The sequence below is a fragment of the Tigriopus californicus genome, chromosome 5 (genome assembly GCF_007210705.1).
Source record: "Tigriopus californicus strain San Diego chromosome 5, Tcal_SD_v2.1, whole genome shotgun sequence".
Lineage (NCBI taxonomy): Eukaryota > Metazoa > Arthropoda > Copepoda > Harpacticoida > Harpacticidae > Tigriopus > Tigriopus californicus.
The window spans coordinates 789,869-805,830 of record NC_081444.1 but is presented as its reverse complement, the minus strand read 5'-3'; the positions used below and the strand labels follow the sequence as shown (position 1 = coordinate 805,830).

The 15,962-nt window shown below is 40.0% G+C and overlaps 2 protein-coding genes across 3 annotated transcripts in view; one reads left to right on the top strand and one right to left on the bottom strand.

The window, feature by feature from the left end:
* LOC131881147 (uncharacterized) overlaps positions 1-8,055 on the bottom strand; it is a 13,883-nt gene extending 5,828 nt beyond the window's left edge. Inside the window, exons 1-2 of the mRNA XM_059227923.1 lie at positions 7,764-8,055; positions 6,962-7,700 (exon numbers count right to left, since the gene is read on the bottom strand). Coding sequence (XP_059083906.1) covers positions 6,962-7,682 — 721 coding nt within the window. The 5' untranslated portion in view covers positions 7,683-7,700; positions 7,764-8,055. The remainder of the gene's footprint in view (positions 1-6,961; positions 7,701-7,763) is intronic.
* Positions 8,056-8,231: 176 nt separating this feature from the next.
* LOC131881153 (dihydrofolate reductase-like) lies at positions 8,232-15,600 on the top strand. Of its 2 annotated transcripts, XM_059227932.1 has the most exons (4): positions 8,232-8,370; positions 10,016-10,171; positions 10,242-10,433; positions 14,883-15,600. In XM_059227932.1, the coding sequence occupies exons 2-4, from the start codon at positions 10,034-10,036 to the stop codon at positions 15,222-15,224; spliced, it is 672 nt and encodes a 223-aa protein (XP_059083915.1). In that variant the 5' UTR covers positions 8,232-8,370; positions 10,016-10,033; the 3' UTR covers positions 15,225-15,600. The 2 variants fall into 2 exon arrangements, with proteins under 2 accessions (XP_059083915.1, XP_059083916.1); XM_059227933.1 differs by lacking the exon at positions 8,232-8,370 and having other exon boundaries at positions 10,037-10,178.
* Positions 15,601-15,962: the final 362 nt, after the last annotated feature.

Here is a 15,962-nt window from a genome sequence, read left to right as displayed (position 1 = left end):
AAATTAAATCAACTTATATAGGAAAAGCAATAATGTGCACCAACAGTGACGCAGCAACGTGGCTTTGGTTCACTGCTTGGTTTGCTTCTGGCAATCTGACTTTAACTACGAACAAACAATCACCATTTTGCGGTTTTCCTCAGCCAACCGTCTGCATCTGGGCTCCCTACGTTAGCAACGGATCTCTGCTTGTGTTAAGCTTGCCCAAGTTCTGGTACTTGGCCAAGCTTTGCTTGTAAACAAGTAGAACTTGGGTGTCTGTGATGACTTGCTACTTGCCCTTTTCCCATCAGTAGCTAAAACTAGAGGGCTCCAGCCACTTGAGACTTTGCTTTGAACACATTTTGGTAGTTGGGCAGCAGGGTGTCGGGCTTATCGACTTCTCTTGCGTTACTCAGTTTCAAACAAATCAGACAAACGAGCCATCTACTCACTGGCTCCCTGAATGCGGAACTTGATTTTGAGAATCACGTAACTAAATGTGTTCAAAGCCGATCCCCATCGCACACACCAGGCAGCGGCGAGGGAGGCAAAAAATTCTCAGGAATCTCTTGAATGTCGTTTTTCTGACTAGCCGTCTTGCTAAAAAAATATCAAAGAGAGTGTTTTCTTCTGAGAATTGGAAGTGGTTATTTGTTAGTCATCTATACTTCGTTCAGCGCTTTTGTGGTTAGATTTCTCCCAATTTTGTAGATAGTGTTCCCGCTAATAAAGCAACTCGCTACAGACGTTCAGATGTGTATTCTTGGGCACATCTAGGGACCCTGGATGCAACTGAAGCTTTGAACAGGGTGACCAGAAAGTCAGACGGCATGAACAAATGCTGAATGAAGTGACGAAGTGACTTAACGGAAATTTTATGTAGCAAAAAATTTCCAGCACTCCCTATTTCATTATAGAGGCTTGGTGTTTTGCAGTATCTACCACCTGCTGCCACCACCACATCCAACCTCCTCCTCACTCCTTGCCATGATGGACAGATGACTTCCCAATAGAGGTAATCCTATGGTGCCTCTAAGGCCGACTTGAGGCTGTTTATATTGGGCTAGGATTTGGCACCAAGGTTGCCCTCAAGAATGGGATGGCAACGATGGCAAAGTCAGTAACATTGTGATCTAGAGAGGAAGGTGGCCACATCTCCTTGGACCAGAACTCCATAAATGTGTCCATGCACCATGCGTGGACTAAATTTGCAATATGACTAAGAGAGCTGTCTACTAGAATCAGTACGGTGCCTCCCAGTTTTGGGATTCCACCCACGGAAGCACCTTGTTCTTCAGGATGTCAAAATTACCATTTGATTAACTCTGACACCCTCTGGGATGAAAATGAGGGGCAGGAGGTCCTCCCTACCAATACCACAACTGAGGCTGGGTGCTGTCTTCGAAAAACCGTTTTCTCATTGATGGAGGCCTCCTTCATATTCCAAGACAAAATCCTTACACTGTGGTTGCTGTGTAAGGCTTGAACTGTGGAAAACAATTCATCCATCCAAAAGATGCTTGTCTGCGTCAAAGATCTTATTCAATTTGGCTAAGACCAGACTTTTTCCACTATGGCTTCACTGATGAGCAACCACTTTTACAGTCAGAAGGCCTTCATTTTGAGGTCCTCAAGAACATTTATGTGTATGCTCTCACATCCAGCACTGGATCAACACTTCCAGTCTCTTTAATATCTGTTAATGATCTTTCAGACAATCTCCTTTGCAATAGGGCTTAACCTCCCTGACGTCACCGCTCAAAGTGAACACGGGTCACGTGACTTCAAAACAGAAAAATAGGACATTGTCTACGAGACTTATGTTATGGTTATCACTTGAAACGGTCATGATTCAGTATGTAGGTACTTTTGAGGCAAGTGTGAACATAAGCAAGAACAGGGAAGCAAGAAAAAATACAGTTTATTAGTTATTGTTCAAGTTAAGTGGCACTTTTAATTTGCAAAAAGCAAAGTATCATCTTGGAACAGCATTGGAATGGCACAATGGCCCTTACAGTTATACTTTCATTCCGTTTTTCAAAAAAGATGCCTGTAAAGTTTAAAATTGTAAACAAAGTTTCTTTATTCATTTTCCTGCTAGATAGAACAGATGTTCAGGATGAGATTAGACACACATTTTTTCTTCTAAATTCCTTGAAACCTTTCAAGGTTGCGTGAGTTTTTATCATTTTTTTCTTTTTCTGCTCTTTTCATTTATGTACACAAAAATACAAAAGAAATCAAAGCTAAAATTCAAGAAAGCAAAAAGAGATTCATTGCAACTTTTCTATGTGAAGGATACACTTCTACAGAAGTAAGTTTGAACCTTAGAATGGCCTGCCAGACTATTTGCAATGTCAAAAACTATCTTGATTGGCAAGATGACCCTCCTCCTCCTCCTCCTAGGAAAGGAAGAACACCAGCAGTGAGAACAGCAAGAGTGGTAGCTGGAATAAAAAGATGCATCATAGCAGTTCCAAACAAACCAATTGCATTTGATTGGACCTCCAATCTGGTTCCAGAGGGATTCAGACTAAATGCAGATGCCTACATTGAGGTTTTAAATTTTTTAAAGTATTCTGTGATACCTTGGATGAAGAAAGTAGCATAAAACCAGCCTGTTGTCTTTCAACAAGACTTTGCTCCTGCTCATTTAGCCAAAAAGACGATCTCCTATTTGGCTAATGAGGGAATCCTGTTTTGGAGGCCTAAACTATGGCCCTCAAATTCTCCAGATCTTAAAACTATGGTCTATGCTGTGTGGTCCTTTTTTGAGAAAGAAACTTGCAAAGAAAGGCCGCCCTTCAACTAAAGTTCTAGGCAGCCAATTTGAAGCACCATGGTAAACGTCCCTCCAACCAAAATTGATTTGATTTAAAGACTAGAATATTTTTTAGGAAGCTAAAACATAGGTGTTGATAACCTCAGTACAGTCGAACCAATGTAAAGACACTAAAGCAGAGTTCCTGGCCAATGTGATAAATTATGGTGGTGTAGCTAATTTGAAAGCCGTATGTGACCACAATATGTGTCAAAACAGGGGTTGTCTAAATGTACCATTAGTGTAGACGGAAATGTCCAAACAAATGTTAGTAATATTTAGGCAAACAGATGTTTAATCTGTTCAAGAATTTAAAAAAAGATTAAGATCAAAAGTGTTCCTTATGATTTTGCAAGGTAGATCAAGTACCAAGGAACGTTTGAGCGTTTCCCTTGAAATTTGATGAGGATTGATGAAAAATGAGAGATGAGACAAGAAGAGCTAATCATCTCCAAGAATTTGAGACAAGAAGAGTTAACCATCTCCAAGAATTCGCCTCAGGACGTTTTATCTCATTGCAGCAAATGGCTTATTGAAGAGTCGTGGCTAATATTCTAATGCAGGGCACTAGCAGTTACATGACACTAAATTTCACACAATGTGCTGATGAAACTATGCCTCACAGCGTAATTATCGGGCCACACTCTCACAAATAAGACTTGGAATGTGGAACTTTGTTATTATCATATCCGTAATGCCCAGAACGTCAATGTTAGAGAGGAAAAGTCAAATCACCAAAAACGAATTTGCAGCGTCTGAAAAGCCATGTTAGTAAACATAAATAATGGATCATAAATGAATATCAAAACTGATAATGATAGCAAGTAGAGACACACGGTGTTCAATTGAATGTCGTTGTGCAAGAATGTCTTGCAAATTTGTTTGAAAAATGTGTATATCGAACGATCCCTGTCTTCACCTTAAATAACAGTGAATAGAAGAAGGGATGAGTGCAATGAGAAAACTTTGCCCTAAAGAACGGGGTTGTTCAAATAAGAACCACAGTTGGGCGTGGTTAACCCAATGATGGGGAGGCAAACAATATTGCCTTCCACCCTTGTGGCAAACACACTCAATTTTTCTCCTTATTTGAATGATATGGATGTTAAAGGTTGAACACCCAACAAACAATACATTAACCAGCATCATCATTTAAGAGTGGTATCCACAATATTGATAAGTAGAAAGCGGACTTGAAATTGATTTGTACGTAGAGGAGCAATTCAACAGAGATTTTTGTTACCGCTTTACTTCTTTTGATGGCTCAGACCATCCACACTGAGTAGTAAAACCAATTTCTCAGTTTTACCAACATCCAGTTGAAAATTGGTAGAGCTTTTCAAACAAGTGGTTGGATATGTCGCACGTTTAAGTACAGAGATAGTATCACAATGCTAACTCTGTTGAAGTTGATTGTCCAGCCGCATCTTGAATATGCCTCTCTCATTTGGGATCCAATTAGTTCAGCAGGTTTGCTAAAGCTTGAGCAGGTCCAAAGATGTTTTACTAGGAACATTGAGGATATGAGAGAGCTCTCGCATTGGGAGAGGTTAGAAAGGTTGGGATTGTACAGTATTCAGAGAAGGTACGAAAGGTATCTGATACTGTAAGTTTTCAAAAGCATCCATGAGCTTCGTCCCAATCCAGGATTTAGGGTCAATTGTAGTGACCGTAAAGGCTTAAGGAGCAAAATTTAGCAAAATTATATCCATCATGGCTCTTGCCTTTGATTGCATTACCATAGCATGAAGCAAAACAAACAATTATCTTGATAATCTCTAACAAGCTAATGAAACTACATGTTGGTCAATTTCTATTTTCGTAATTTTTATTCACCAATCAAAGTAACATGCAATTAAAGAAACTCTACTACAACTGACCATCTTAGTACCTTGCATGTGTACAACATGCATGCATTTTAAGCAAAAATTGAGAAGTAATAAGGAAGCTGTATTCTTAAATTGTTTCAATCTAATCATTAGTTGTTGTAGCTTGGGACGATAAAAATGCATTTAAAACGAGATTGCAGTCTTAAAACCACTGGTCTCAGTCAAGTTACAAAGTATCCTCAAAATATTTGGCCAATGCAATCCGAGAAAGATGGCTATGGTAACTTTGTGCAATGATCCCGTTCAAAAAGACCCTCAGGTCTCAATATATGGCTCTCATTAGAGCCACTATAGCTCACATTGATTATTAGAGCATAGAAAAAGTATATCAGAATGATATCATTAATGTTGAAAGCTCAATTGAAAGTGTGATTGTGCTTTTGCCAAAAAAAGGTAATATTTCTTAACCTTCAAGAACTTCATTAGTATCTTATTTGACAAAAAATGCTCTAGATGTATTGTTAAACAATGCTCACGGTATTTGACAAGTCTTACACACATCTTTAGTTTCATCTTGTAAAGCTTTGAGGAAGAAATGATCATCATAGTTTTTTAGAAATTAATTCAATGCCTGATGAAATCAAAGTTTAAAAAAACTATGTTACTCTTTGATAAGTAAACATATGGTACATACAAAAGGACATTTTGAATTAATACAATATGAGGTATCGAGTCATAACTCAAAAAACCAACGCACTGTATTACTGCTGTTGTAGTTGCCATTTGCTACTACTATTGTTAACAAATAAGAAAAACACATTAACTGCTTTTTGTTGACAGTTTGCTTTTAGTTACATAAATCATTGCTTTTGTCTGTAAAGATTTGCAATGTTGAATATTTGTTCCAGGACAACTCGACCCAGCGGACAACTCAACCCAGCATGTTTAATGGTACAAGAAAACTTATTCAAGTACGATGAAGTATTACTGAGCATATGCGCAGAGAAGAAGAAGCAACAACAGGCCTGTTCTCATAAGTACCAGAAGAGTTGACGGCTCATTCGTTTTGTCACAGTACATGGGCAATAAATTGTTCATTAAATAACCTCTTGATAAAGTCCGGCATTTCAGAGCGTATTCTCTCGTTTCTACGTCTGTTTGTCCGCACCTAGATGAAGTAGAGGGCGCTTCCTCCGCTCAATAAAAACGAACATTTGTGAACCCCTGCTTTGTGAATTTTGAGTTGCCTGGGCCATAGATATCTGGACACTGGATGTCGGACAACCGACCACTCGGCTCATAAAACAGTACAATGGACGGTCTCTTGGGAATTGATCACCAACCGGTTTATTGTACTTTTTAGCCAACCGAGTGGTCGGTTGTCCGACATCCAGTGCCTAGAAATCTGTGCCTAGGCACAACCTCGTTCTGAGCACTGAGGAAGTGGTTCGGACCAGAGTCAGTTGTACGAAATGTACACGTCGGACCGAGTCAACTTGAAAAGCATCCTCAAAAATTTTGGTCGAGGCGATCCAAGAAAGATGGCTATGGAAATGTTGTGCCTTTTCATCAACTTTTCGCCTTGAAAAATCACAAAGTCAAAATTTCCAGGACCATTTCAAATAAGGAAAGTGGTCCATAGTGCATTTGCTCCTTTCAGTAACACAGAATATGCTAAATACCATTTTTGAGAGTGAATTCGTTTTTTTAGCCGTTTTGTCCATGAGGGTCGAATAAAGGCTTGGTGCCATATTCTTGACAAACCTAAACGCTTGATGTGATGTCAAAATGAAAGAGGGATGATGAAATTGAATCAATGAGTGCTCAATGACGTCACAAAAGCATGAAAAATTGCATCTATGACATGTGATCACTTTTTGGTCAAATGTGGCAATTATTTTTGTCCAGTGGAAACTATTTTGGCCACTTCCCGCACTAAAAGTATGGCAACCATGATTCCAGTAACTTTGGGACATTGGTCCCATCAGACTTAGGGAACGAAAAAATGTGAGGCTTGGATTCGGCTTGTACCGATCAGAGCACAGTGGAACACAATTGCAGATTCTTTTAATGCTCATCCCCTTCACAGTTCTTGCCATTCATCAAACCACGTTGACCATGGCAGTTGGGTAAATCCCGTGAAGCGGATCCCTTAATCCCAAAATCCTGAGCGCCTCGACTTGCGCAAGATTATTAATCTCGCGGCCAATGCTGGACTCGGCCGGACAATGTTAAGGATGAGCCATAAAATTTTGCTGATGTTCACATGATATTGAAGCTCTTCCCGATCATGCTGAATCCCAGTTTTAAGTTGAATCAACTGTCTAACCTGAGGTTTGGTCCGGATCTTTGGAGAAAGACTCGATTCTGACTGAATTCGCCGGACTGGGCCACTTTAAATTCTGCGTAATGGCCTTGGTTTGGCCCAAAAGAACCCGGCAGAGAAGAAGGCCGTTTCCAAAGCCCGGACAAATGGACGGAGCCTCAACTAGAGGTATCTTGTCTTGGAACAGATAATCTTCAAACATATCCAAAGCCTCGCCGCCCAAGAGACTATTAATATTATAAACGGAGAACGGGTAGAAAAGGAGCACCTCCTCGGACGGGATCTTGTGCCTGCGGAAATTGCGCTTTCGAGCCAAGAAATGCCGCTCGGCCTTGTCATTCTCAATCAAGGTTACGTAGGAGATGACTTCATTGAAGACTTGACCCGGGGTCTTACACCCAAACACCTCGAAAGGATTGCTCCCTCGAGCTAACATGGCTTCACAGCGCCGCAAGTGGATGTCATCTCCATGTTCCAAGATTTCACGGGTAGGTTCAAACCTTAAAAGACTCTTGGGGATCACACTCACTATCCGATCTTTCATGAGCTTCTGCAAGATCTCATCCATCTCGTCTAGTTTGTCAATGACCTCCTGAATCTTGGTCGGTGTGACTTTAGGCAGCACATCAACCAGATCATTGAGTAAAATGGTGTTTTTGTCCATGTCCGGAGTGCGTTTGCCCATCCGTTGGTTCTTATAGGCTTTGTTGTAGATAGATTCCATTGTTAATGAGGTATTTCTCTGCAAAAAGTAATGAAATTGATCGGCTTATCACATCACACAGTTTGGACTACCCTCACTTACCCAAATCACAAAATGATATATCCAATGCCTGTCATGGTGCAGATGATGACGATTTCACCACGAAGGGCACACTTTCTGTGCCCAAGGTCGTGGCGATATTTGCTGTGTGGTCTTTATTATTCATGTTTCAACTTGTATCGCCCTCTGGCGAGCCAGCCAAGTCCTCAAATAGCCCCTGATCCACCCATTCCCGAACTTCCTAGCGAGACCACTCGACAACCAACCTAGCAACCAACAAACCATCCAACCACACACACGCTAGCTAAACCAAGGAGTAGCTCAACAGAATGGGAATTGGAGAGAGCGATGAGGACCGTGTCTTCTTGCTTTGGAGGATTGGTCTTGATAGCAGGGGTCGTTGTGTTCGTGTAGCTAATCTTGTAGGTTTCTAGCGTGTACATACTCGAAACTTGGAGAGACTCGCAGACAAGCGACCTTGGCCATAAGGCGAGCGCCAGATTCAAAGACCTTTGCTCCGATTTGCGAGAAAGAAGAAGAATAAGAATAAGAACTTGAATTCTGTTGAGAAGACACCAACTTGAAGCAGCGAGATCAAAATTGGACTAAAAGGGACCATTGACTGACGTTGTTATCTGATCTACGAGAAGTAAGTACTCAGCTAAATTGTTTTGTAACGCGACACCAAGGGTTTGAGGAATTGTTTTTTTTATTTGCTAGATTGACCTTTGTCAGAATTAGCATTTCAGTAAGATGGCACATAAGCAGGTGATGGTATTCGTTTTAGGTATCCTCAGCAAAGAGCAACAAAGCAAAGTAAATAACTTGTGCGTTCGACCGATTTAGTTTTAACCAGCACAACTGAATCTCCGTTCCAAAATTCCAAAATTTAGCAAGATGATATATGGTTTGTTATGTGAACATTTTGTTTCGCAAATGCCTAACAAAGATTTATAATTAAGGTCGATTTTAAGGGCAAACTTTTGAGACTTGAAATAGAGGCTAAAGATTCATTTCATCCTTACATAATCAGCCAATTGATGCCAGGCAGACGCCATTATTATTTTTACGTTCTCTTATGGTATTCACTTCTCATTATGGAGAGTATTTAAGTATTGCTTATTGTGAAACGAAGTTCTCATGGTATTGTTTTTCCTTGCGGAGAATACATGTACAGTTGTGATTAACCTTGTCATTTTTTCTACTGCAAATGATAATTTTTGCAAGGAAAAAACGAAAGGTGAGGCATTTGTCCAATCTTCAAAGGAATACATGACTGTGAACCAATCAGCACTTCGGGTTTGAGTCTATAGTGTAGTGGCTATAAGGCTTTAACATGTGTTTTGCCAGCACCATTGAACCCTTGGCAATCCCTGTTAATTGAATCAAAGCAGTCCTCTCTTCCTTCTCAGGTTCCTTCATTGTTCAATTTATTGACCTCAAATATTCGAGGGAAATATATGAGCGATGATCGAATATCATCTTTGAAATCCGACTTGACCTAAATTTCAGATCAACCCTTCGTGACCCCACAAATATTTGATTCCTCCACAATTAGTTTCTTCTGGACCCCTTCGTGGTCTCAACGAGAAGGTTAGATCCCGGATTGGATTTCTGTTCCCCAGACTTGGTCTCCGTAATCGCCTCTTTTGCATTAGTCATGCAGGTTTTCCAAGTTTATATTCTTCCCATTTACGAACACGCACTTCCGATTTGAATATCTTCTTCGATTTCGCAAAAGATCGGGGATTCAACCAATGCTATTATTAACAAATCTACCAAACGTGTCTGTTCCTTATGCTTGTAACAATTCCATAATTTATTTCTTAGCAGAAACCTTACACCCAAAATAATTTCGGTAATCCAACTGGGAATAGATTTTACAGGCGCAAGTCTGTCACTTCTAGCAACTATCCCACCCCAGCTCATTTTTCAAGCCTCTTTATCATATCAATCTACCTTTGGCGAAGTAAGATTGTCTCTCAAATTCCTCTTGACCCTTTGAAACGCCGGAAACTAAGGAATGGAGCACTGGACCTTGAACGTCACCAATATGAAACATAAAGGAATTTCATCAACATTCAACTCAAACCTGTATTTGCTCGGTGTGCGGAGAGACTTCCCACCCTCACCGTTCGTTGTACTGTTGTAACCATACTGATGAAAAATGAATCTTTCATCCAGCACACCTTGGGATTGCACTTTCAGTCGCGATTTTCAGTCCTCGAAACCGAGACAAGGATGAAAGAAGAGAAAAGCAGTTTTCATTTGTTTCTTGGTCATTCTTGTTCCAGCTTGATAACCAAAAAAAAATGGTCCCTGTCCATATCATAGTCGCAATTAGCGAGAACTTTGGGATCGGAAACTCGTCCTTAAATGGAAAACTTCCCTGGAATTTGCCCAGTGAGACCAAATACTATTTGAAACAATCCACCAGACGTCAAAATGAGGTACCACGTAAGAACATCACTAATCCTTCGAACTTGTCACCCATCCTGAATTCCGCGAATTTTTCCCCAGGGAACTAAGGCATGTTGGATCATGGGAAGAAATACATTTGAACAACAATTCAGTCACAACCAACCGTTTTCTATTTTGGCGGGCAAGGAAAGTCCTCCAGTGGTCAAGATTGTTCTTAGTACATCCTGGAGCACCATTCCATCTCGATTTGACAACGTTTCGGATGTAAAATTAGCGCGAAATTGGACGCAGGTAGGTTGAGTTCGTAAAATCAAGACCATATTTATGTTAGACCATGAACCACAGAGTGTATGGACTTGGGAGTTAGAATTGAAAATTAGCAACTCCACTTCGTGTCAATGCATTATACTCTTTATTGAATGAGATTGACCTCAGGTCACAAGCAATGTCATGCCATAGCCTATGGCATAACATCGCACGGAAACGAAATTGCTTACCAGAACCTCTTCAGGCCAGCTCATTCATCCTATCATAGAGTACGTCAATGTCGTAGAATTAGGCACTCTATAGTTCTATGTAGAGATATGAAGTGACCTTTGAGAGGGCATAATTTTTTTATATAGTTGAAAATTGAAAGACACAAACAATCTTTCCGACCTGGGGCCCATCTCATTCGAAAACGTGTGTTGTTAATTCCAATACGTCTATAGTTTATATGGCATTGGTTGACAAGGGTCTACACGAGCGTGAAGAAAGCCATTGGGCAATAAGCTCAAAGCCTTTTTCTTTTATGAAAACCAATTTTCAATGATACCATTTTCAGTCTCAATAAAGGAGAGAAAGCCAACCATGTTGATTTGAACATTACTTCTTGGTTCAATGTTCCCGAGTGGCTACAAAACAATTTTCCTGTGACGAGGGAACAGAAAGTAAATTGTAAGGGCGGTTTTTGCCTTCCCTATCAAGCAACACGTAGATGAAAAAGATAGTTATATCATAATATCTTCCCAGCACTGGGATTTGAACCTGCTATCCTTAGGGAGCAGATACTTGCCTTGTACATGCTGCCTCCTAGACGATGATCAGCATTTTTCACATCCTTAATATTTCGTGAAAAAAAATTAATCTCAGTTCATTAACAGAAAAGGAATAATGTCAGAGAGAGCGTAGCAAATGTATTGCAGAACAATTTTATCAAGTGTCTAGAAAATGATAGTAAGTCAATCCTTCCATACATAAGCAGATGGTTGGTAATAGGTCAGATGTTTGACGCACTAATTCAAATTGTTTAGTGTGCTTTAAGCATAGTCAAGTCTACTCGTTTTATAATTGTTACGTATCATACCGATTATTGAGCGCGCTTCGGGACAAGCACACTCTCGGGACTTGAGCATACCAAAGCATATACTCGAGGTCCGTTAGTACACCAGGAGACTGTACTCCCCATGCTCAAGCTAGACTTGTTCACCGATCGGTGTCAGTGAGCCCCATAAAGGTTAAGTGACAGCCAGGCTCCGCGTCCAATGATCCCTTAGAACCGCTCTTTCTGATTGGCATGTTAATCCTCTAAATGATTCAAATTGGCAACACTTTTAGCCAGTTTTTTACTTCTGGGTGACCTCTTGCTCCTTAGTGACAAGCACACAACCAAAGAAGTGACCAACTACACGTCAACGATCATATTAATGGGCGTATTAAAAAAGATCAAAAGGTTTCCAAAACGATGAAGATACTTCACCGTATGACCTCAACCCCCAGCCGGCCCACCCCCGTCATCTACCACCTATGAACCCTCACGACGGTCTTGGATCTCGATCTTGTGCGGCTGAGTGACTGATAGATGGATAGATCAATCGATTTTTGAAACGCGAAACGGACCTACCTACGCCGTAAAAGTGGGTGAAGGTGGCCCAGGTGACCGAAACAAGTGGCCTGGATCCTAGAGAAGAGCATTGGAGGCATTGGATACCAAGAGAAAGATTGAAAGTTAGGATGCAGCGAGGCATGTGATTTATCTTCAATCATGTCATTGTTTCTCGCAGTCTCCATGCCTTCATTTTTTGGTTGAAGGCTTTGTTGAAGAAAGAATGTCATACTGTAGCTTCAACCTCGGCCCAAGCTGACCCACAGACACATCAGGCTTGTCGTGTCCTTTGAGGTAGGAAATTGCACCATGGGCGGATCATGAGTGGATTCCCGCCTCCCAATGAACCGGATTACCAGAAGAATCTTGGTGAAAGTTCAACCCCAACCTCAATACACTAGTAGCCACAATGAAGTGCTCGATCCCTGATTAAATATAATGGCTTGGTTTCTACACCCATCATCCATCGCAAGCATGAATAACTTCAATTACATCATCTTTAACTGGACTAGAAACTTTAAACTCAAGAATAACTGAAAGTGCCAATTGTGATTTACGTTTTTCGCGGCATGAAGAAGAAAGCGGCTTTCAAGTCAAGCCCACCCAGACCCGGCTATAGGCGTCTGGGAAGACCACCTGTCCTACTACTATTTATGTAAACGTGTACGTACAACAACCGCATTCATAAAACAATCATCAATATCTTCATCTGGACACCTCAACTCCTACGTCAACCCCCTATACATCCCAATAGGCGGAGAGTATCAAGGATTGAAGAGCTCATCCAACCCTCACCAATTCAAAATATACCGATTTTAACCAACATGCATCTTTTTTTTGTTTTTTAATATCCTTACTATATTCTATTGGTTTCACTAGCCACCTTCTGTTAAAATTTTATGATGCTACTGATTCAAATGCGTCTGGAGGATTACTGAATAGACCAAAATTGGTGGGATCATTTTATTGACATTCTTATCACATCAAACACCTTGGATTCCACCAAAGATTTCTGATAAGTGACATTACCTTTGTGGAGTGGTGTCCAAACACAAAATGCCATCGATTCTCAAGTAAGGGTTGGCACGACCCTGGCGATATCGACACAATTTCTGTAGGAAGCAATTCAGCAAACAAAAAAGATTGTCACAACTTTGTCCGGAGCCGGGTTATAGAATATGCTTAAGTTCATTTACTTGTACCTCACTTATTATGATATATGGGGAACGATTGGCCGCAACCTCGTCAAAATTAATTTGCCATTTAAGGTGCCAAGGTTTGAAAGACATTGTAGGCCAAGTTTAGTATGTGCTTGGCCTTGTCCGTGGATGCGGTGACCAAAGAAATCAAAAAGGTTCTCCCATTACCGATCAAGTCCGCTTAAAATGTTCGCTCTAAGAGGATCTTTTGAGGAAGAAACTGATTGGACCACGGAGGCAGATTGAAAGTAAAAACTTTAACTGCATTCATAACCTATTGTATGTGTACCGTTAATTCATACATTGAAAAAACGATTTAAAGAGTTGGAGGCGTAGAATTTCTGCCGCATATAATCATAGCCAGTCAAGTGGATATCCATAACCCACCTTGCCATCAACTCCGGTTCACCAATAAAGCCTCCTTTATACAGTAAGGTCTCTCTTTCAAATATAATCCTCGAGTCTTTGAACACCCTAGTTCTTACCGTTTCGTCATCGGTCAATTCGGAGTCGCTATCCGTTTCATCACAAAAGCAAACAAAACCGTATTCTTTATCACTCAGAAACACCATGTCTACGATAGATTATATGCTTTATTCGCTAGTAACATCCTTTATCAACATTAGAATTAGCCACATGATTTGTTCATGATGAACACTCGATCAATTATTTTGTTTGTAGGATTTGAGTAACAGAGTGAAATAAGACCGGACAATTAGGAAAGCATATGGTCGACGATAACAAAACCTCTTGTGCCCTCTTCTGGATTTCTGCGGATTGCACTCTCGGATTCTTCATTGGCACAGCTGGCCAGAACTAGTCCTGAATTTTTGTGATTCCTTCTCCGGAAAGGCCTCAAGAAGTTGAAAATTGCCTTATTCTAACAACTTGAACACCAAAACTCTTGCAAATCGTTGCGCTTGGGAAGGAATACGTAGCGGTGGTATCTTTTGAGTACACTAAATTTGTTTATACTTCCACTATGCTTGCACTTTCGATTCCGGCCTGGAATACTTGAGTATACTGAAGCATAGGTATGTATTGAGACTATGCTTCCAAGAAATTTCAACTCTTATTGCTTGAAACATCCCAGCTCTATTGTCTGTAATCTATTTCATACCTTATTGTACTTTTTTCAAAAAGAGTTGAAAAAAATCAGGTTGGTAAATTTTACAATTTTCCATAAAATTGACCAGAATTCTTGAAAATTATCATGAGCTTTCACAAGTATTGGCGTTCTTTTAATGAAAGGGCTGAAATTGCGTAATGAATTGCAGAAAAATATCGAATATTGCTCTTAAAATGGCAAAATTTGCAGATGCAATACATTTTCAGAAAAGTATCAGATGTGCAAGTTATTTGCACAATTTGCAGGGTGCAAGTTATTTGCACAATTTTCAGGATGCAAGTTTTGGCCGGCCCTATTGATCAGTCAACGTTTAGAGGGGTTCTTGATGAACCATTGTTGGGACAGGGGGGCAGAGGATGTCACACTGGCATCAAATCTAGTCCAGCAACCAATCACTTGGTTTATGGAAATATTTAGGGACTTTGAATCTAGTATATCATTAACCATATTTTGAACAGTTCTTTTCTCCTTTTTTATCATTAACGAGAGCCTAAATTAAACATCGGTCTCATCATTTTAGGGCCTCTCATATATGCTATTATTTTTAGGTGATTGATCTCGTCAACAGCCTCTGTGGTCAGATCGAGGAGGCCTGGAACATTGGTGGTCCCTTGGTCTACACTGAACAAATCAAAGACATCATGGAAAACCGAAAACGATACGAAAACTCCCGTTTGTATGTGACCAAAATCAGTGCCTCCTTTCCTTGCGATTTGTTCTTCCCCAGGATTGACTTCAAGAGCATGTGCGAACTTCCACATGAGAATGGCAATGAAATCATGGAAGAGAGTGAAATTCAATTCACTTATCATGTGTTTGAATTACAACATGTGAAGTTGACTTCGGAAGAGACTTCAACCTCTTCAAGGTTTTTGCATGACTTGAACTAAAAAAGCAAAAGAGGAGCACAATTTGTATTGCCTTTCTTAGTGACACAGGCTCTAAAATGCTTGTGCATTACTGTAGTTCGTTTCAGAAATAATTCATATACATTCAAGGGTGAATGGTTCTTGTTCAAAGTTTCACCATCTTTTGATCTGGGTTGCACGGACAAAATAAATACAGGGAAGATCAATCACAAGCTAACTTATAAATCATAGCACTAATATTTTCTTTTCTTTTACAATATCAACACTGAATTCACATTTAACAGGAGCAAAATAATCTGAAGGCTTTTGAAATTGCTCCAGTACAAGAGTGAACGCTAAACTGTAAACCTTTGTAATTAGCTTCTTTGATAATAAAGGAATGGTGATTGTTGTTTTATATTATAGGTCTAAAGTACTTTCCTTACATTTCTCAGCTCTTGAAACCTCAAAAAAAAACAATCTTTTTTTTTTTTGGAATTCCCAATTACCACTCTAAAGCATCAATTTGAATCATCTTTTTTGTATAATGTAATACTGATTCTTTGGGCGAGTAATAATCAAGGATATCTGACGAAGACCAGGATTCAAATAAAAATAAAGATGCCAAAATTTCAACCCATCTTCCCCATTAGTGCACTCTGGATAACATTTGATTGGAATCGATACAGAAATCGGAATTTCCAATCGTGAACATTTCTATTCCAAAGTTTCAAAATCGTTAAAGCTTTGTCCTGGGTCGCACGTACGAAATGCATAAAC